The following is a 21,720-nucleotide window of genomic DNA, read 5'->3' as shown; positions in this document are numbered from 1 at the left end:
ATGGCTCATCCAAGGCAGAATGTTGGACAAAAGTCATTTGATAGCATAGAGGCAATGGAGGGGTTGGGAGAGGTGGAGCTTGGAGTCCTCAGTCTATATGTGGAAGCAGACCTGTGTGGATGATGTTGCCAAGGGGCAGCATGTACTTGAGGAAGAAGCATCCTTGGGGGATTGGCGAGGTGATAGTGTAGACAGAGAAACTACTGCTTCAGATGCTCGGGCTACAATTGGATAGGTAAGCAAGGGCAGCCCCTCGGAGCTGGATGATGGAGGAGAGGTGTTGGAAGAGGACAATGAGTTTGATCAAGTTGAAGACTGCAGGAAGGTCAAAGGGGATGAGGAGGGATAATGCACCATGGTCACAGTCACAGAGAACGTCATTTTGACTTTAGTTAGGATTGTTTCAGTGTCATGGGAGGGGTGGAAACATGATTTTAGCGACTCAAACAGAGATTTGCAGGAGAATGAGCAGCAGCGACGACATGTTCAAGGACCTTGGACAGGAAAGGGAAGTTGGAGATGTAGCCGTATTTTAGGCACTATCCTATTTGTCTTAGTAGACACAGGAATATCACAAAGAAGGTAAACATTCATCACAAATATCACCAGCAGTTATCTGTATGCTAGTGACATATTCACCTATAACCTATAATCTGTGGTTGCAGCAAATCTAAGTTCAAATGCCTAACTGCTGAAACTATCACTTACTGACCAGCCGGATCCTCATACAACACTGTATGAGGAGCAGGTACATCTATAAATAGATTACTGCAGTAAAAGGTGGGAATTTGTTTTGAAGATTTGCTATCAAGCTATTTCAAAGTATTAAAATGAGGAATTCGGAGAAGAGTGAAAGAAAGTTCGGCAACTTTAATTTATAGCTTCAGCTATACATTTGACTCTCCCACAAATAAATGTACGGCTCGAGAGTCAGGGGTTCCGATACTTGTTATTCTGTATTATATATTCATGATTTGTATTCCAGGTTATTTACAAAAATATGAACTGTTCTTCTTTTAGTTGCTGGAAGGGAATTACGCACTGTACTGCTCTTACACACTGGGATTTCCCAATGACTTCCAGAATATACTGCTAGTTATCATGGTAAGAATTGTAAGCTACACTTTTGTCCAGGAGGGAATGTGATGTAAGCAGTTAACTACTACACATCTAATCCCAGAAGCAAGTTGTTTTAATAGCATTACAAAAATGGAGTGCTATCAAACGTTTCTGCCATCAGAGGCAAGCCTGAGTGATAGCCGAGATTGTATGCATCTTACTTTCAAGCCCTTTCAATCATCACAGCATAAAATAGACAGTGGCCATTACAACCGTGCTTACGCCTAGTAAAAATCAAATATGGTAAATAAATTATGTCTTCAACCAAAGCAGGAATGAAATGTTACCCACTTCACATTCGCCTTGTGTTGTGAATTTGCTGTTGCGGTGCCTGAATATGTGTTCCTCACAGCTTAGTCATGCTTCATCAGTGGAATCTCCATTATCACTTCTCATAATTGCTTTAATTGAGAAGCTAAAGATTGAAAAATAAAAATTGGAGGCGAGGTAAATCAGGAAATGGTAATTTGACGAACCTCCTCTTCAGTTTTAACGTCCTGAAGATTGTCGGCGAGAAGAAAGACTGAAGGAGGTAAAGAATTCCATAGCTTTAGGGTCCTGGGGAAGAACAGAGGAAACTGTGCAGGTGTGAACGGGAAGAGGAGTACGCAGGCTATTGTAACGAGAAAAATATTCAAAGAAACTCTGACTGCAATAACATCAGTAAATAAATAAATACACCGCAATTAAAAGGAGAAAAGACCTGATAGTGTTTTGGGTACAAAATCTTTTTGTAAGGACTTTGTTGCAATTGAGAACGATGAGAACGGTTGTTGGGGAGAGATTGGAGGTGGGATTGGCGTGAGAGGAGAACCACCTTACGGATGCATGTCTGCACTGACCAGGAGTGAGAGACACTTGCTGGAAAGGAACAATACTGAAGTCGTGGATGTACTTCAGAATATGAGAGGATGCAGCTTCAGCAATGAAGTTGCAAAACTGTAGTTTGAAAAGTCTTTCTGAGACCAAAGGTCCTTTTGCTCATGGTGTACATCGGTCTACGGTTTCTATGTCACCGTCAGCATTTGTTGATTAATGAGCGTTCCATGCGAGGGAGAGAAGTGACTTTTTTCCTCAAAGCTGCAGACTACTGTCAGTAAAAACATTGGAACTGAGCAGAGGCAGAGTGCGAGCAGCACTGACACTGGCGGAGCATGGGTGCTGCCCGGGGCCTCTCAGTGGAAGCAGGGTGCAGACAGCACTGCCAGGAGCAGAGGCAGAATGTGGGCAGCAGTTAGGGCAGTGAGAAAAGTCCAAATAGTATGCGGGTCTTGAATGGATCCACCAAAAACACTATCTAGAAAAACAACCTGCTTTACTAATCCACCGCTGAGAATTGCTCCACAGTGTATGCTGGGGTATTAGTCAGATAGAGCAAAATGCTCCACAAAAGGTGGGTATAAAATTGAACACCGAACATAGAAATGAACATAGGGCCATTCAGCCCCTCGAGCCTACTCTGCCATTCAATGAGATCATGGCTGATCTGTGACCTAACTCCATATGCCCGCCTTTGGCCCATATTCCTTAATACCTTTGGTTAACAGAAAGCTATCAATCTTCCAATTTTAAATTAATTAATTGATCTAGCATCAATTATCGTTTGTGGAAGAGAATTCCAAACTTCTACCACCCTTTGTGTGTAGGTGTTTCCTAATTTCACTCTTGAAAGGTCTAGCTCTAATTTTTAGATTATGCCCTCCTAGCCCTAGACTCCCCATCCAGTGGGAATAGTTTCTCTATCTACCCTATCTGTTCCCCTTAATATCTTAAAAACCTCAATCAGATCGGCCCTTAACCATCTAAATTCGAGGGAATACAAGCCTAATTTGTGTAATCTCTCCTCGTAGCTTAACCCTTGAAGCCCAGGTATCATTCTGGTAAGTGCAACTTTATCCAGTGATTAAGAAAAATGCAGCTGAATTATTTGAACAGCAGAGAATGTGCACAGACTTGGAGAGTATTGCTGCATTAGGTTTTTTTTTTGTCTATGGAGCTCCCTAAATTTCTAAAGCTGCTTAAATAACATTAGATTATAATGAACAACTTTGCATGGCAAATGGCATTCCTTTCAGTTGTAACTAGAAGCATTTGTACTGGGCAGATAGTGAAATGTGAATAGTGTGGGTGTCCTTGAGCTGAACAGTAAGGTCTTTGTTCTGCTGTTTCCCAGGCGTTGTGATATGGAGAAGTGCATATGTATTCTTTTATACAAACTTCACTGAGTGATGGACACTTTCTTTAGTAAAAATAAAGGTTTCAAAAGTGGCTGGTGGAATTCAAAATTGAATAAAGGTCCCTGGAGATCATTCAAATTCAGGGAAAGGGACACAGAGACACAGGCCACTTGCTGCTAAAGTGCATGAACACTTGCACATTAGCTCCTTGGAGCAGAGTTGGGAGACCTTCATGGATTAGTCCTCCTCCAATATTCTGATCTTTTATCACTTCTCAACAGTTTTTTCACTCTCAGGGTTTTTGGAATGAAAACTGTTTTTCAAAGAGCCTTTGGCTGAGGGGGAGTTCATTTGGTTAAACTTACAATGTAACTGTCAGCAATAGTTTGTTGCGGTTATAGATGTTGTAGGGGGAGGTAGTGCCTCCTTTTGAATGTTGCAGATTAGTGCCTGTTAAAGCATTGCATTGAACCCAAGGGGTGGGATGCAGGCAGTGATCCTTGCTAAGAGGTGGGTATAGACAGCAGTCATGGGAAGAAAGAGGAAATTGTATTGAACGAATTCTATTGGGGTCCAGGCTTTCAAATGATCGCCCGCATTCACACAGTGAAGGGAACATGGAAGTTTTTTTAAAAAGCCATGTTAAACTTTATTTAGGACAGCTACATTTTATAGATGAGTTTACAATTTCCTACAGATAAAATCTGTAATTAAAGAATCCAGTTCTGGATATCCCCTGAAACACATACCCCTCCCCCCCCCCCCACGACATCCACACACACACCATCTCCCACCCACAGCCCCCCCCCTTCATCCCCCCTGCCCCACAACCCCCCCCCCCGCCCACACTCCACCCTCCCCCACACCCCCCCCACACAACCCCCCCCCACACAACCCCCCCCCACACAACCCCCCCCCACACAACCCCCCCCACAACCACTCCCCCACACAACCACCCCCCCACACAACCACCCCACCACACAATCCCCCCCCACACAACCCCCCCCACACACAACCCCCCCCCCCGCACACAACCCCCCCTGCCCACACTCCACCCTCCCCCCACACAACCCCCCCACACAACACCCCCACACAACAACCACCCCTCACAACCCCCCCCCCACACAACCCCCCCCCACACAACCCCCCCACACAACCCCCCCCACACAACCCCCCCACACAATCCCCCCCACACAATCCCCCCCACACAATCCCCCCCCACACAATCCCCCCCCACACAACCCCCCCCCCACACAATCCCCACCACACAATCCCCACCACACATCCCACCCCACACAACACCCCCCCACACAACCCCCCTCCACACAACGCCCCTTCCCACACACACAACCCCCCCCACACAACCCCCCCACACAACCCCCCCCCCACACAATCCCCCCCACACAACCCCCCCCCCACACAACTCCCCACCACACAACCCACCCCACACAACACCACCACACAACACGCCCCCCACAACACCCCCCCCACACAACGCTCCTTCCCACACACACAACCCCCCCCCACACAACCCCCCCACACAACCCCCCCCACACAACCCCCGCCACACAACCCCCCCACACAACACCCCCCCACACAACCCCCCCCACACAACCCCCCCCACACAACTCCCCCCACACAACACCCCCCCCCACACAACACCCCCCCCACACAACACCCCCCCACACAACACCCCCCCCACACAACACCCCCCCCCACACAACACCCCCCCACACAACACCCCCCCCACACAACACCCCCCCCCACACAACAACCCCCCCACACAACACCCCCACCCCACACCACAAGCCCCCCCACACAACACCCCCCCCACACAACACCCCCCCCACACAACACCCCCCCCACACACAACCCCCCCCCACACAACCCCCCCCACACAACCCTCCCCCCACACACACCCCCCCACATAACCCCCTCCCACACAACCCCCCCCCACACAGCACAACCCCTCCCCACACAACCCCCCCCCCCACACAACCACCCCACACACACACATACCCACTACCCCCTCAACACACACACACACACACGCATCCCTAACACTCACCCCCCCCCGACACACACACACCCCGACACACCCCCCCACACACACCCCCCTCCATACACACACACACATACACACACCCCACACACACCCCACACCCCCCCCCCATCACACACCCACCCCTATCACACACCCACCCCCATCACTCACACACACACACTACAAGTTTGATTGTAAATTACTCCGTAGGTATTGCACTGTGTGACTGACCATATTAGGAATGACTTTGTATTTATGATTTGGTAGGCTAAAGGTTAAGGTTTTTCATTGACCAATAAACACTAAAGGAGCATTGCCACTGAATGTACCCAACAACCTGATTGGAAAGTGACATATAAAGCCAGAGTTGTAATTTTACATTTATTAATTCTATTACTTTTCATCCAATTGTAGTTTTGTCAAAAATGGAAATGCTTCAGTGAGTTGTTTAACCGTATTTGGTCCATTTGAGCAAATCACTCCAATTTTGGACTGAATGTAAGAATAGCGCTGTCAGCACTTTAGGCCCTGGCATAGCCAGTACACTGTTCACTACTACTTTTGTAAACAAAAGGGCACTTTCTAATGAGCATGTTCTTATCCTAAATGATTCTTTTAAAGATTTGAGTGTTATTTTACAAATGAATGTGTGGTAAGATGCAATTCCTACGGTAGAATCACCTGTATGGAATTTGAGCACAGCATATCCAATCCTGTGATGTAACGGAAAGTATCGCCACTGTTTTTCAGCTTTCCGCAACATTGACCATCCCTTTTTGGCAATGGTTTTTGACCAGATTTGGCAAGAAAACTGCTGTGTACGTTGGCATTTCGGTAAGTTTAAACCACACTGCTTAAACATGTACAATGGAGAAAATGTATTGTTTGTTTCTGAGGACTGCCATCTTGCAATCTTGTCCTTTAATGTTGATGGAGAGAAGTGTTATTGCCAGAAGGCACAGCATTTTGGCCCGAGATTAGGAAGGGGAAATTTGTTTCGAATGATGAGTAAATACAGCAGAAGCAATATTCAAACAAATGTGTGACAGCTTGGGTAGCGATCATTTGTTCTGCTGGAATAGTTAACCGAGGGATAACTGAGCAGTTTAGCGATCTAGGCTTAGGCCCTCGGTTTGTGCTGAGTAAGTTAATCTCAGCCAGGGCAGTGCTGCAATTGCCCCAGTCACTCTGAGCTCTGCACAGGATCAGTCAGCTAGAGCTCCTGCTCACGGTTGCTGTTCAGCGGCCCCTGCTGGCAAGTGTGTTTCTCTAGACTTTGAAGATTGGATCGGACTCGCGTCCAAAGGCCTGCCATTTCTCACTGACCTGAATGATGGCTGTTTGTGCGAGGAAGTAAAGGGCAGTCAGTACTCGCATAGAACATAAAAAATAGGAGCAGGAGTCGGCCATACGGCCCCTCGAGCCTGCTGCGCCATTCAATAAGATCATGGCTGATCTGATCTTGGCCTCAACTCCACTTTCTTGCCTGTGCCCCATAACCCTTGACCCCCCCCCGACTATAGTTCAAAAATCTGTCTACCTCAGCCTTGAACAAGGTCCAAAACATTCAATGACTCAGCTTTCACAACTCTCTGGGGTAGAGAATTCCAAAGATTCACTCCTCCCAGCGAGGACTCAGCCCTCCGGGCAGCAAAGTGGAGAAACTTGAAAAAAGGGCAGGGAAAAACAACTTTGGGGTTTGGCAGGGTGCAGAGTTTGAATTATATTAGTAATTATGTTTATTTTAGTACGGTGTGGGAGTCAAGACACTGTTTAAATTTAGCTGAATGAACTGAGGGCGTATGTACCTTCAACACCCATCTGTTGCACAAAAAGGAATATACGTGAGTTAAATTAGTTTGATTTTTCTCCCTTTTGAAAATTGGCCACGGTGTATATATTAAGTATGCTTTATCAGATCTTTGCATATAGTTTGGTCGTGAGATTGTACACAGGATTTTTAATTTGATATATTTAATCAAATATTATGGCCTAGAAATTTGATGATGCGGCCCTGTTTTACATGTGTAAAACAAGGGCCATAACATCCAATATGGTGGGCAATGAGCACGTGCACATTCCGATCCATAAGTGCGCCGCTCGCCATATTGGTATAGGCATCAACGGAGGAGTCCAGGGCCTGAGTCCAGGGCCTGCGGCTGAAACTGGTGCTTTCCATCTGCAGAAAGTCGCCTAGCGCCTGTTTGATGCCCCTTTACCAAATTGGTTTGCCCTGATCGTAGCTGGCGCCTCGATCTTTAAAGAAACAATTATCTTGTAGGTCACACAAAGTAACAGGCTGTCTCTCCAGCTGCTATGTTGTGTCTCCTCACGTCCACCCAAGCCTGTGTGATCATTTCCCACTTCCTGCATCAATGAAGGCAACTGAACATTCTGTTTATTCGATGGTATCCTCCATCGCTGCACCCCCTTGAGTCCTGTTTTGAAAGCCAAGCCAGCTTTAAATTTTAAACAAAATTATTTACTGGTTCAAAACTCTGTTCAAAAATTGTCGGGGTGTGAGTGCCATGCTGGATTAATATACTGTGCTTTCATGTCCGAGACCAAACCCAGTTTGTGCAACACAAACTGCGTTTCACACGGGGCCAATTATCTTTAATGGGCCAAGCATTTCAAATCTTTGACAACAGTTTAAGTTTTAATTTTCCTCTGAATTTTGGCACAGTGCAGACTGTTTTAGGAAACGCTTTATTGCTTTATGATTTAGGAAGGGTTTATTTGCAGAGGTTCTGCCGTTTGCCTGTGTTCTTTGTCGAATAGATGCAGCGTGAAAATATTGAACAGGTCGTTTTTTGAAAAGTAAGTTACATAGCTTTGTAATGTACTTTGAACAAACCTATATGACTCCAATCTTAATATCATAGTGTATTAGTCCAAAACATGAACACACAAGATAGCATACGACCTGTTATCTATCAATATTTTTTTTTAAGTTCTTGGCCAAAAATACATCAATGTTGCAGAGCGGCTGGACTCTGCACTCGCATTGATCTAAATCGTGTTGGAAAGTTTTGCTTTGCACTTTGTCGCCAATTCAGCTTGCCTACGTGAAGCTAGTCGTGTTGCTGAAGGCCTAGCTTTCCACATGCCGCCTTTCAGAATGTGACCAGGTCAAAGGGCCGATTCTGAAGTGGCAGAATCCAGCTGCATCATGACTTGCCTCTGAAGTTGAACTAGGCACCCTTGGTGTTGCTGTTAATTTAATCGGGGTATTGGTCCCAGCCAATACCCATTGACTGAATGCCGGACCCAGCTACATTTTTGAATCTTACCAGTGATCTGAATCGGTGTATTTGTACCTATTACACTGGACAAAGAAATCGCAGGCTTCCAGTCAGCAGAATTCTAGAAAGTATCAACTGGAGAGAAAGTTCCTTCTCTGTTTATCATGGTACAGTGCGGGATTGCTCAGTGTGAGGGGGAGGATGCATGCTATTTATTTCTCTAACGCTAGATGATGGCCTAGGTTTTCCACATGTGCTTCGCGAGCCAACAATTTCATGCCCATTCACTTCAGTGGGTGGAAAATGGCAGCACAACCCCCATGGCCAATGTGTCTGTGTATTGTCAAAGCTGCCAAGGGGAAGTGCAACTCCAAAGCAGTTACTCTTGGATCGTCGCTCCTTCGTGCAATCCCAGTGCCTTTTTACAGATCCATCAGAGGAGAGTCTCAGCCGTCAGTATTCTAATGTGCACATGTTCTCTTTCTTCCCCCCCTTTGCAGTCAGCGGTCCCATTCCTTATCCTGAACGTTCTGGTGCAGAGCAATCTAGCCGTGGCCTACGTTGCATCATTTGCCTCTGGAGTGAGTGTCGCTGCTGCTTTCCTGTTGCCATGGTGAGTGACGTTTCCTCAGCAACTCACAGTTACAGTCACCGGCTTTGTAATTCCGCTCAAGCAAGTATTTTATGGAAGCCCAAACGACTTGTTCTGGAAACCAATGACCCAGTCATAGTGCAGTTTGTGTGTTGTCCCGGTGGAGAGTCCGCAGGGTAAGCAAGAAGTGAAGCTACCAAATGGAGCACATTGCACTTCGGCAAGCAGCGTGCTGCCATCTACTTATTTCATCGGCTCTTTGCTAATAATTTACAAAGTGATTATTTGTACTAACGCTTTTCTGTTTCTTCTGCATCCTCTGGACTCCGCCTCCCGGCCAAAACCGGAACTAGGGCCCGAACCAGAACTAGGACCCACGACCATGCGGTTTCGCCAAGCCTGCGGGCGGCAGCGGCGGGGAGAGAGCCATTGGGAGAGCGGGTGGGGGGGGAAGAGGAGGAGGAGAGAGAGAGAGAGAGCAAGCCTGGGGGTGGGGTGGGGGGGAAGGGCAAGAGAGAGAGTCTGGAAGGGGGGGGTGGGGGAAGAGAGAGAGAGAGAGGGAGCCTGGGGGGTGGGGGGAAGAGAGAGAGAGTCTGGAAGGAGTGGGGGGAAAGAGAGAGAGAGTGGGAGCCTGGAGGAGGGGGGAGGGAGAGAGAGAGTGGGAGCCTGGGGGGGGGGGGGGAGAGAGAGCCTTGGGGGAGTGGGGGGGATGGGGAGAAAGAGATAGAGCCTGAGAATGGGCAAAGAGAGACATGGAGATGGAGAGACTCAGGGGTGGGGGAGGGAGAGAGAAACATGGGGTGGGGGGAAGAGACACAGACAGCTTCCACCCTTCAGGATGCAGGATCAGGATCTGGAATATTAGGTCCTTCATTGAAACACCTGTGAACTCATCCCTTTTTGGAGTGGAAGCAAGTCATCCTTGATACGAGGGACCGCCTATGAGATATAGTGAACAATGAATGCCTGAATATTAGTGAAATTCCTGCAGTGTAGTTTTGGCACACATGTTTACGAATGCAAAAGATTATGGTGATGTCTGTTTCTGAGTTCACAATCATTATAGTCAATTAGCAGGAAATGAATAATAACAATTCTATCCTGGTGCCATTTTTAGGATGATTTCACTATTTACAAGTGTATCATGATGCTTTGCTGCTTAAAACTCACATCATCGCTCTAAATGTTCTAGTTGTTCGATGCTAAACAGACTCCCTGTTTGCCCTTTTAACAGGTCCATGTTACCTGATGTCATTGATGATTTCAAACTGAAGAATCCAAAGTCCGTGGGACATGAAGCAATTTTTTACTCGTTCTATGTCTTCTTCACCAAGTTTGCCTCTGGGGTGTCCCTCGGAATCTCCACACTGAGCCTCGAGTATGTAACCTTGATTAACTCTCTCAATTAAATGCGCGATGAGGGGCTGTGGTGGGCGGGGAGCTAGAGACGGCAATAGAAGCGGTTCTGCCAGATTCAGCCGTCTCCCAAAAGCAAATTTTTAAGAAATACTGTAGGGCCTGACCTGTTAACTCAAAATAATTCATAAGCAAAGATAGCTTTAGCTGCACAAGTGGGATTTAGGCCCTAACCCACACATCCTCCTGTATTTTACTCGGGATAACTAAATAAGCTAGCTGGAAGTAATAGATGTTACATGGGATCTGGGGATGGCACAGTGGTTCCAAAATTGCCTCTGAAATTATTAATTTTGTGTGTCTTGTCCATTATATCATTATGTCCATGCAATACAAGAGATATATTATGTAGATGAACTTGCCATATCACATATCAATTCAAATCACTCCTGTCTATTAGTAAATATATTATATGGAACCAATCGTGATGTTCTTTTGCCCAAAGAGTATTTTCTCATTACATGTCTGACACCCTTCTTTCGGTTTTTGTTTATTGATCTATACATCATATACAGAGAACTGACTATCTCTAGTCTACTTTATATTCAGCTAAAAGGTTACATTTTCTCAAAATGTACTTGTGTATTTTTACAGGCAAAATCTGTCCACACCCATTGTATAATTCACCAGAAGGTATGGTAGCATAGTGGTTATGTTACTGGACTAGTAATCTAGAGGCCTGGACTAATGATCCAGAGACAGGAGTTCAAATCCCACTATGGCAGCTGGGGAATTTAAAAATTCAGTTAATTAAATAAATCTGGAATTAAAAAGCTAGTATCAGTAATGGTGACCGTGAAACCACCGGATTGTTGTAAAACCCCATCTGGTTCACTGATGTCCTTCAGGGATGGAAATCTGCCGTCCTTACCCGGTCTGGGGCCTACATGTGACTCCAGAACCATAGCAATGTGGTTGGCTCTTAACTGCTCTCTGAAATGGCCTAGCAAGTCACTCTGTTGTATCAAACCGCTACAAAAAAGACCTTCAGCCCACGGACTGCAGCGGTTCAAGAAGGCGGCTTACCACCATCTTCTCCAGGGCAAATAAGTATGGGCAATAAATGCTGGCTTTGCCAGCGACTCCCACATCTCCTGAGTGAATTTAAAAAAACGTTTGCTTGGCAGCAAATTCAGTCACTTCCTGAATGAGTGACAATTGTCTTTTTATTTTAATGATCTAGATTTCTTCTAAACCACAATATGGTCGGCGAGGCCTATCTCGTGACCAGCCTGACACTCCTGGCCATTCCTGGAACTACTTTCTCATTATCTTTCTCTCCCACAGTTTTGCAGGTTATAAGACTCGGGGATGCGCCCAGCCTGCTGCAGTCCACTTCACCCTGAAGATGTTGGTTGCTCCAGCGCCCATTTTCCTAATTATACTTGGACTGATTCTTTTTAAATTATACCCAATTGATGAGGAGATTAGAATGAAGAACAGGAAAGCACTTACAGATTTACGGTGAGTTGATAAAGAAAATCTTGCGTTTGCCTTTCTATCCTGGCTGACATCTTCCCTGTCCCCTTGTCTGAGGACACAGACCAGAGGGCTGGGTTTCTGATGCTAACACCACTGTAGACTATATAGGCCCGGATTTTGCTGTTAAAAATAACTGAGGCGATCAGCGCTCACCATTATTAAAGAGTAAATTGGGTACCAGCGACCGCACATGTACAGTTAAACACGGAAATCAGGCTGTCCAAGTTGCCCTGCTCCTCCAGAAGTTTTGCTCTAACAGTATCTCACCGAGAGACTCTGTATTCAAACACGTGGAACGGCGTGAGGTTGAGGTACATACACACTGAAACGCTAGAAAAAGTTAATGCTTGTCAATTCAAGAGTAAGTGAATTTTTAACAGCGTGACTAGTATTAATTATTGCCAAACAATCTCTCTGGCACTGAAAATTAACTCTTACAATCTTTTCCTTCAGATTTTAATTATCGATGGAGAATTTAAAAAATATTATTTTTTTTCTACTTTTTCTTTCTGTCTCTTTTATCTCTCTTAATCCCATTCCTTTCCCTCTTTTTATTTTGCTTTCTGTACATGATTTGACATTGAATTAACTATTCTAATACTTCCTGGTTTAGACTCTGCGTGGCTCAGTAAGGATTCTTCAATCTAATTGGTTAAGGAGACACCATTGCTTGCCCTGTTCACATAGGTCCCAGGCCGCTCATTTGCCGCTGACCGCAATATCCAAACTAATATTTCTCAAGTAAATACTTGGACAATCTACATAAGAAATTAAAACACGTTATGACATCAAAAATGGATCCTTCCCTGGAGGCTGCATTTCAAAGAAAAATCTTCTGATAATGCTCCAATGTAGACGCACACAAGAGAAGAGAGGGAATGTCCTTCACCTGAGAGTTCTTCTACATATCAGTGAATTTCAGGGGAGTGTGCACAATAACACTCTGCGTTTGTAATTAGACCTGCCTAGTGGCCTGGTAAAGATCTGACCCTGCTCCTCACAGGTGACACATGGTCAGAGGCTGAATGAATGCAAGTACACCACACCGTGTAGAGAATGAAGCTCTGGTCACAATTGTATCTCACTATAATTCGGATGATGCTTCCAATTAATCATTCGATCGGACTTTCTGATGTGATGGTGACTCAAGAGCAAAGAAAACCCATTTTGTTTTGGTATTGTTAAGCCACAGAACTTTAGTTCTACTGTGATTTTAGTGCTTTGCATAATGTGGCTAGCCTGACTTTGGTACTGGGGCTAATTTAAAGAGGTGGTTTTCACTCGTGTCGCTAGAACCAGGAAAGCCCCGATGCAGCAAATAAATGCTGCTTCATGTCTCTGAAACATAAAGGAGGGCGGGAATCACTACTGCGCTGTAGACCATGAGCTTGGTGCCAGGTTTGAGATCTTGGTCTTCAAACACTTTTCCTCAGGCGACCGAAGGCTGCACTGCCACACTGAAGAAGGCCACCTTAGAACTCACGTTGGTGTTTAAGCAAGTCATACTCGACTCCGAGGGACTGCCTAAGCAGAAATTCTGCTTCCAGTGGCTTAGCCTGACTGCTGCATCGCTGGCTCTTTCTGGGCTCGACCAGTCATTGATCATGATTTACAGCATGCGGAGAACTCTGCGTGTTTGGGTGTGCTCAGTTTGGCTGTGGTGATTGATGTAGAATCGAGTACACAATATAAATAGGGGAGATGGGAAGGGAGGATTCCACAGCAACCGAAGGACAAGTATGGCAGAACCGCATCTGGCTTTAAGAGGTTCTCTTGCAACTCCATTTCTTGCTCTGAGTGAATACCTCTTGTCATTGTTCTTTTATTTTCTCCTTTGCAGAGACAATAGTCAAGACACAGAAACAGAATCAAATGAACGCTGCACCATTGTATAACAAATGGCCGAATGTTCACACACTTAACAACAATTTGAGCTTGAGATTTGTGTACAGTGTACATAACATTATAATGTGAGAGCCACATCATCCAAACAAGACAAAAGTCCAGACATAAATGGATTCAAGCTAACTTCTTACCATTGTATAACGCATTTACATTCTGTTCATACTGAGCGCAGGATTTGTACAGTGTACATTATGTATGTTCTAATTTAAAAATTGCTGTACAGAAAGCTTAGTATAATGTAAATTTATATAAAAATCCTAATGTACTGTATATTTGAATTAAAATATTAGTTGTCAATAAAACACTAAATCACTGATATTGTCGATCATTCTAGGATTTTTGCTCATTCTAAAACTCAACAGCAGTTCTTTGAGGGAGTGTTAAATACAGATTGTTTTCTTAAATGAAAGACATAGGTGGAAGATCCAAGCTCAGAGCACTGGAGGCAAGTAAGGAAGTACGATTGTGTGACTTCCATGTTGGGTTTTAAAGGTCTGAGGCAGGCAAGGAAATCCGCAGTTTTAATGTTTGTGGAAAGAGAGCTGAGGCTGCAATTTTCACAGTAACGGCAGATTTGGATTCCAACCTCTTTAAACATGGATTTCAGGAAGGATATTTTCACTCTGTTTTGGAAACAGAAGTTAGCTTGAAGGTTCGCCTTTAGATTACTTTCATTCTTGGTCTAAATTTTAATGAATAATTTTAACATATCCCCTACTGAGGAGCTCTGCCAATGTCTGCACAGATCCTTGGGAAGGATCTAGCACGCGAGGGTGAATCCTCGGAAGTGATGTCGTCCTCCAAGGTGTCTTCAGCAGGTTCTTGTTGCTGAGAAGGACAGAGAGGAACGGGTCAAGAGTTAGAATGGCGATGAAAGGCTGGATACTTGTTCATGAAAAGCTTCACTCAGTTATTGGTACATGAGAAGGTACAGTTGGTACGAGAGGGTACAATTGTTGGTACATGAGAGGGTACAGTTGACAATCTCACCATCTCCAATGGTCGATGCTGTTATTTCCAGTGTGTTCTGCTCTCCCTGGGTTAAGGGCAGGTCCTCCCCCCACCCCGGTCTTGCTTCTCTTCCTAGTAATGTGCGCTCTCTTGTGCAGAGCGAGAGGAGAGAGTTGTGAGTGGCTACCTAGAAGGCAAGTGGAGATGCGTGGGGCTTGCACTTGAGGGGAGAAAGAAGCAAGATGCTGAGAGAATGGTGAAGTCCTGAGTGGGAAGTGAGTGTCCCGAGTGTGAATTGAGGAAGGGGTGCTGGCAGGGGGCACTTGTTTGCGAGTAGGTGTGAAGAGCTGGCCATTAGTGGGAGCAGGGAAGCCAACAGGTAAGTGTGAGTTCGGAGTGAGCAAAGGCGCCTGTATTGTGTGCTCTCGGGATTGGATGTAAGGGAAAGTGATGCCGTGGTGGTGATTGGTCTGAATGGTGGAGGAGGGTGGAGAAGGACTGTGATCAGGTGCAATGCAAGGGCTGGAGAAGGTGAACTGACCTCGACTGATCTAGTGTAGCCATTGAATTTCTTGCAGCACTGGATCCAGGTCGTTGGGGGCGCAGCTTCTGCTGCTAACTTCCTTTGCCACCTCCACACCAGGCTTTCATGCTGACATTGCTGAGCATCCTCTTGCCATTTTGTGGGAACAGCACTCCCCCCCCACACCCCCCAATCTTGCTGGTGCTGACTGCTGTGAGACACCTTCCAAAGAGGCATCAGAAAACCCTGGGGGGTCAACCTTACCCCACGCTTTCCAGCCATCTCCCAGAAGCACCAAAGTCACCTAGTGGACTACTGTGGTAATGCAACTACTGCTGTAGAACACAAAAAAAGTCACATGATGTAATGGAGCCTTGTGTGTGCTTTGGAGATATCGTAAGAATATATCACAATTATGGAAGCCAAAAGCAATCTTAAAATTGAGTGAATGCAACCTCCCTTTAACAGGCGTAATGGCCGGGTGTCTGGTCGGAAATTGCGTGGTATAAATGGGCAGCCTGTGTCGTGTATGGAGAAGGAGTCAGATTGAACACTGTGAGCTCAAAGCAAAGTGTGACCTTAGTCTTTTAGTGCAGGTCTTCAGAATGCCACTCCAACCTGTGAGGTCTCCTTAAATACCTGTGCTCACAAGGGATTATGGGATCCCTTGGGACTCCAGGGGATGAGCCCTCTGGTGGCTGTATACAGTAAATGCAAGTATACATATATATCAACACTCCCCCACCCCCAAAGTCAATAGTGTAACTATTTACAATGTGAGTCGATCTGGGGCCCTTCTTGCTCTGGTTGATCGTCTCGGTGTGAAAGCTGGTATTGTTGAATCATTTGTTGGGCCCTCGCTGGGCTGCTGTGCAGCTGGCATTGCGGGGCTGCCTGCTGTGTTGGGCCCTGCAGGGCTGTGGATGATGGGTTCTGCTTCGTGGTCAACAGTGGTGCTGGTTGCCACTGGTGTGTATATTGGGGGATCAAAAAAGATAGGGTCCAAGGTGGGTTGCTCAGGATAGTCCGTGAATCTGAGTTTGATTTGGTCCAAGTGTTTCCGGTGAATGAGTCCATTTGAAAGTTTGACCCAAAACACCCTGCTCCCCTCTTTGGCCATGACAGTGCCGGGAAGCCACTTGGGACCTTGTCCATAATTTAATACAAATACAGGATCATTGACTTCAATCACACGTGACACATTTGCGCTATCATGGTATGCACTTTGTTGAAGCCGCCTACTCTCTACCTGTTCATGAAAATTAGGGTGAACTAACGAGCCTTGTCTTAATGCTCTTTTCATGAGCAGTTCAGCAGGTGGGATCCCAGTGAGTGAGTGGGGTCGCATGCGGTAGCTAAGCAGGACTTGGGATAGGCGAGTCTGCAGTGGGCCTTCAGTTACCCTCTTCAAGCTTTGCTTGATGGTTTGCACTACGCTCTCTGCCTGACCATTGGATGCTGGTTTAAACAGGGCAGATGTGACATGTTTGATCCAGTTGCGGGTCATGAATTTTTTGAACTCAGCACTGGTAAAACATGGCTTGTTGTCGCTCACCAGGACATCAGGTAAGCCGTGTGTGGCAAACATGGCCCGCAGTCTTTCAGTGGTGGCAGCAGACGTGATAGCCGACATTATCTCACATTCAATCCACTTGGAGTACGCGTCTACAACCACAAGGAACATTTTACCCAAGAACAGGCCTGCATAGTCGACGTGTACCTAGACCACGGTTGGAGGGCCAAGACCATAAACTTAACAGCACCTCCCTGGGTACATAGATGTAATACATGCTCGCAATTAAGCAGTGAATGCAGCCGTATCGATACCGGGCCACCACATGTGGGATCTGGCTATCGCTTTCATCATTACGATGCCTGGGTGGATACTGTGGAGGTCATTGATGAAGGTCTCTCTGCCCTTCTTGGGGACCACTACGCGATTGCCCCATAGAAGGCAGTCTGCCTGTATAGACATTTCATCTTTGTGCCGCTGGAACGGCTTTATCTCTTCTTGCATTTCCACTGGGACACTGGACCAGCTCCCGTGAAGCACACAGCTTTTGACTAGAGATAATACGGGGTTCTGGCTTGTCCAGCTTTTGATCTGCCGGGCAGTGACGGGTGATTGCTCACTCTCAAATGCTTCCATAACCATGGCTAGATCTGCGGGCTGCGCCATTTCCACCCCCGTGGTGGGCAATGGCAGCCTGCTGAGAGCATCGGCGCAGTTTTCTGTGCCTGGCCTGTGGCGGCTGGCGTAGTTGTATGCGGACAATGTCAGCGCCCATCTCTGGATGTGGGCCGATGCGTTGGTATTTATCCCTTTACTCTCGGAAAACAAGGATATAAGTGGCATATGGTCAGTTTCCAATTCGAATTTTAGCCCAAACAGGTATTGATGCATTTTCTTTACCCCATAGACACACGCTAACGCTTCTTTTTCAATCATGCTGTAGGCTCCCTCAGCCTTGGACAGACTCCTGGATGCATAAGCAACCGGTTGCAGTTTCCCGAAATCATTAGCTTGTTGCAATACATACCCGACGCCATATGACGACGCATCACATGCAAGTACCAAACGCTTACATGGATCATACAACACAAGCAATTTGTTTGAGCATAACAATTTTCTCGCTTTTACAAAGGCATTTTCTTGGCTTTTGCCCCAAACTCATTCGCCCCCTTTTCGTAGTAAGACATGTAATGGTTCTAGCAATGTACTGAGACCCGGTAAGAAGTTACCAAAGTAATTCAGGAGTCCCAGAAACGACCGCAGCTCCGTTACGTTCTGTGGCCTCGTTGCGTTCTCGATTGCCTTCGTCTACGTGTTGGTGGGCCTGAGGCTGTCTGCTGCAATCCTCCTTCCCAGGAACTCCACTTCAGGTGCCAGGAAAACGCACTTCAAGCGTTTTAACCTGAGCCCCTCGCAGTTGAGTCGACTAACAACCTCCTCTTGGTTCTGCAGATGCTCGGCTGTGTTCAGACCTGTGACCAAGATGTTGTCCTGGAAGACCACAGTGTGTGGGACCGACTTCAGTAAACTTTCTATGTTTCTCTGGAATATCGCCGCCGCTGATTGGATTCCAAACGGGCATCTGTTATAAACAAAAAAACCTTTGTGCGTGTTGATGCAAGTGAGGGCCTTCGATGATTCCTCCAGTTCCTGCGTCATGTAGGCTGAAGTCAGATCCAGCTTCTTTCCTCCCGCCAGCGTTGCAAAGAGATCGTCGGCTTTTGGTAGGGGTATTGGTCCTGCAGGGAGAAACAATTGATAGTTACTTTGTAATCGCCACAGATTCTGACGGTACCGTCTTCCTTGAGGGCTGGGACAATGGGACTGGCCCACTCGCTGAACCCGATTGGTGAAATGATGCCCTCTCGTTGTAGCCGGTCTAGCTCGATCTCTATCCTTTCTCTCATCATGTACGGTACTGCTCTCGCCTTGTGATGGATGGGTCACACCCCCGGAGTTAAGTGGATCTGCACTTTTGCTCCTTGGAATTTCCCAATGCCTGGCTCGAACAGCGAAGGAAATTTGTTTAAGACCTGGGCACACGAAGTGTCGTCAGCGGGCGATAGCGCTCGGACGTCGTCCCAGTTCCAGCGTATCTTTCCCAGCCAGCTCTTGCCGAGCAGCGTGGGACCATCGCCCAGTACCACCCAGAATGGTAGCTTGTGCACCGCTCCATCATAGGAGACCTTTACAGTAGCACTGCCGATTACAGGAATCAGTTCTTTTGTGTAAGTTCTTAGTCTCGTGCAAACTGGAGTTAAGACTGGCCTTGAGGCCTTGGTGCACCACAACCTTTCGAAAGTCTTTTTGCCCATGATGGACTGGCTCGCGCCCAGCTCCATTGACACCAGGAATCCATTTAGTTCAACATTCAGCATTATCAGGGGACAAATCGTGGTGAATGTGTGCACCCCATGTACCTCTGCCTCCTCTATCTGAGGCTCTGGTTTGTAGTGATCCTCCGTGGATCTGTCCTCCTCTGTAACCTGGTGGTTTGCAGGTTTAACAGGCTTAGCAGCTTGCCTGCACACTCGTTGGAGGCGTCCCATTGTTCCACAGCCCTTGCAAACGTATTCTTTGAATCGGCATGAACGGAAACGATGATCACCCCCGCAGCGCCAACAAGGAGTTAATGGCCTTGCATTCATCACCCTTGATGGTGGACTCTGAGACATCTGCGAACGTGTAGCTGCAGGTATGTGTGACCTGCCCTGTATGTTACGATTCGAAAACAACATCACTTTGTTCACAGTATATGTAGCAGCACTTGTGTGCTGAGAGATTTGCTTCGTATTGTCACTGGTGGCAATGAACGCCTGGGCTATCACTATGGCCTTACTCAAGGTTGGGGTCTCTACAGTCAAAAGCTTGGCCAATGCCAAGTACGAAAAAGTCTCTGAGCATGTGCTCCAAATGTCCTTCAAATTCACAATGTCCTTCAAGGCGTCTCAGCCCGGCGACATAACTCGCCACTTCCTGGCATTCAGACCTTTTGTAGGTGTAGAACCGGTACCTCGCCATCAGAACACTTTCCTTCGGGTTCAAATGCTTTCGGACCAGTGTGCACAAATTGTCGTACGATTTCTCCGTGGGTTTCGTTGGAGTGAGCAGATTCTTCATGAGGCCATACATCGGTGCCCCACAGATGGTGAGGTGGATCGCTCTACATTTGGCAGCGCTCTCTTCCCCATCTAGCTCATTGGCCACAAAGTATTGGCCAAGTTGCTCCACAAAAGTTTCCCAATCATCTCCCTCCTAAAATTTCTCCAGGATGCCCACTGTTCTCTGCATCTTTGGGTTCGCTATCTGTATCTTGTCGCCAGTTGTAGTGTATGGAGAAGGAGTCAGACTGATCACTGTGAGCTCACAGTAAAGTGTGATCTTAGCTTATATTGCAGGTCTCCAGAGTGCCTCTCCAACCTGTGAAGCCTCTTTATATACCTATGCCCCCAAGGGATTATGGGATCCCTTGGGACTCCAGTGGATGAGCCCTCTGGTGGCTGTACAGAGTAAATGCAAGTATACATATATAACAGCCGGCTGTCAATGCGATTGGCCAACTAGCCTGCCAAGCTTATAATGAGCCCGGTGGTTAAAATTTGCTTTTCAACTTCCCGGTGTAAAGCCCACTTAGGGCCCCCCGACACATCGATCCCGCCCCAAATTAAAATCATTCCCTCACTGAACTTGCATGTGAAGAATGGTAAGTTGGGCGAGTTACCGGAGGGAACTCTATGTGGAACTGAATGCAAGAGCCAGTGCCTCCGTTGTGAGCGAGGAAGAGCACCAAAAGGTTACATTTCGATGAACATGGGCAGGTACTCTGTAGCCTTTCCCACTACACTGCTCTTCTCTTCAGGAAAGAGAGAAGCGCAAGGTGAATAATAGAAGTGAGGGGGCAAGCATACTGATGCGATAGGCAGTGCTACATCCCTGCAAATCACAACTCTGCTACTTTCCTGGAGTGAGAAAGGGAAAGAACACCAAAGATGGAATTGTCCCTAGGTGTTTCCTAGCAAGAACATAAGAAATAGGAGCAAGAGTAGGCCATTTGGTCCCTCAAGCCTGCTCCGTCATTTAATAAGATCATGGCTGATCTGATCTTGGCTTCAACTCCAGTTTCCTGCCCATTCCCCATAACCCTTGACTCCCCTATCATTCAAAAATCTGTCTCTGTCCACCTTAAATATATTCAATGACCCAGCCTCCACAGCTCTCTGGGGTAGAGCACCATGCACCATGCAGCAATCTGACCAGATCACCTGTCGTCCAAAAGACGGAAGATAACAACTTCACACATATATATATATATATATATATATAATTGTGTGTGTGTATATATAAAATGGTAGCCTGATGAGAATTAATGTTGAAAGTAAACAGTAAATTATATTTATCATGGATGATGATGGATCAATTGTTTTCCTGCAGGGTGATGAATGACGATGCCACAATAAGTTATGTAAATCATTTCATTATTTTTTTGATGTACAGACAGGGAAAAAGTAACATGCAATAAAAATCTGTTCATGGTAGAACCTTGAATGATAGTCAAATCAACATCAAGTGCACAGTCAAATCTACATGTATGCACCCAGCACCATCTAGTGTCAGAAATTCTCTGCTGTACTATCCCACAGTGTAATTTCAAAGTATTGGAAACTCATTAAAGGTTTGTCTTTAAATGTTTTAATTCTTAATATGAAGTAATAGAGGACAATTTTACAATATCAAAAATATTTTATTTGCAATT

General features: G+C 46.2%; 1 protein-coding gene across 3 annotated transcripts in view; it reads left to right on the top strand.

Moving 5' to 3' along the window:
* mfsd2ab (MFSD2 lysolipid transporter A, lysophospholipid b) overlaps nucleotides 1-14,296 on the top strand; it is a 65,629-nt gene extending 51,333 nt beyond the window's left edge. For all 3 annotated transcript variants that reach the window (XM_070899069.1, XM_070899068.1, XM_070899070.1), the window contains 6 exons: nucleotides 1,021-1,104; nucleotides 6,091-6,174; nucleotides 9,086-9,198; nucleotides 10,412-10,555; nucleotides 11,881-12,057; nucleotides 13,916-14,296. In XM_070899069.1, coding sequence (XP_070755170.1) covers nucleotides 1,021-1,104; nucleotides 6,091-6,174; nucleotides 9,086-9,198; nucleotides 10,412-10,555; nucleotides 11,881-12,057; nucleotides 13,916-13,970 — 657 coding nt within the window. In that variant the 3' untranslated portion in view covers nucleotides 13,971-14,296. The remainder of the gene's footprint in view (nucleotides 1-1,020; nucleotides 1,105-6,090; nucleotides 6,175-9,085; nucleotides 9,199-10,411; nucleotides 10,556-11,880; nucleotides 12,058-13,915) is intronic.
* The last annotated feature ends 7,424 nt before the right edge of the window (nucleotides 14,297-21,720 follow it).

Source organism: Pristiophorus japonicus, chromosome 14, assembly GCF_044704955.1.
Source record: "Pristiophorus japonicus isolate sPriJap1 chromosome 14, sPriJap1.hap1, whole genome shotgun sequence".
Classification (NCBI taxonomy): Eukaryota; Metazoa; Chordata; class Chondrichthyes; family Pristiophoridae; genus Pristiophorus; species Pristiophorus japonicus.
Note: the sequence above shows the minus strand (reverse complement) of the source record. Positions and strands in the feature narration are given on the sequence as shown.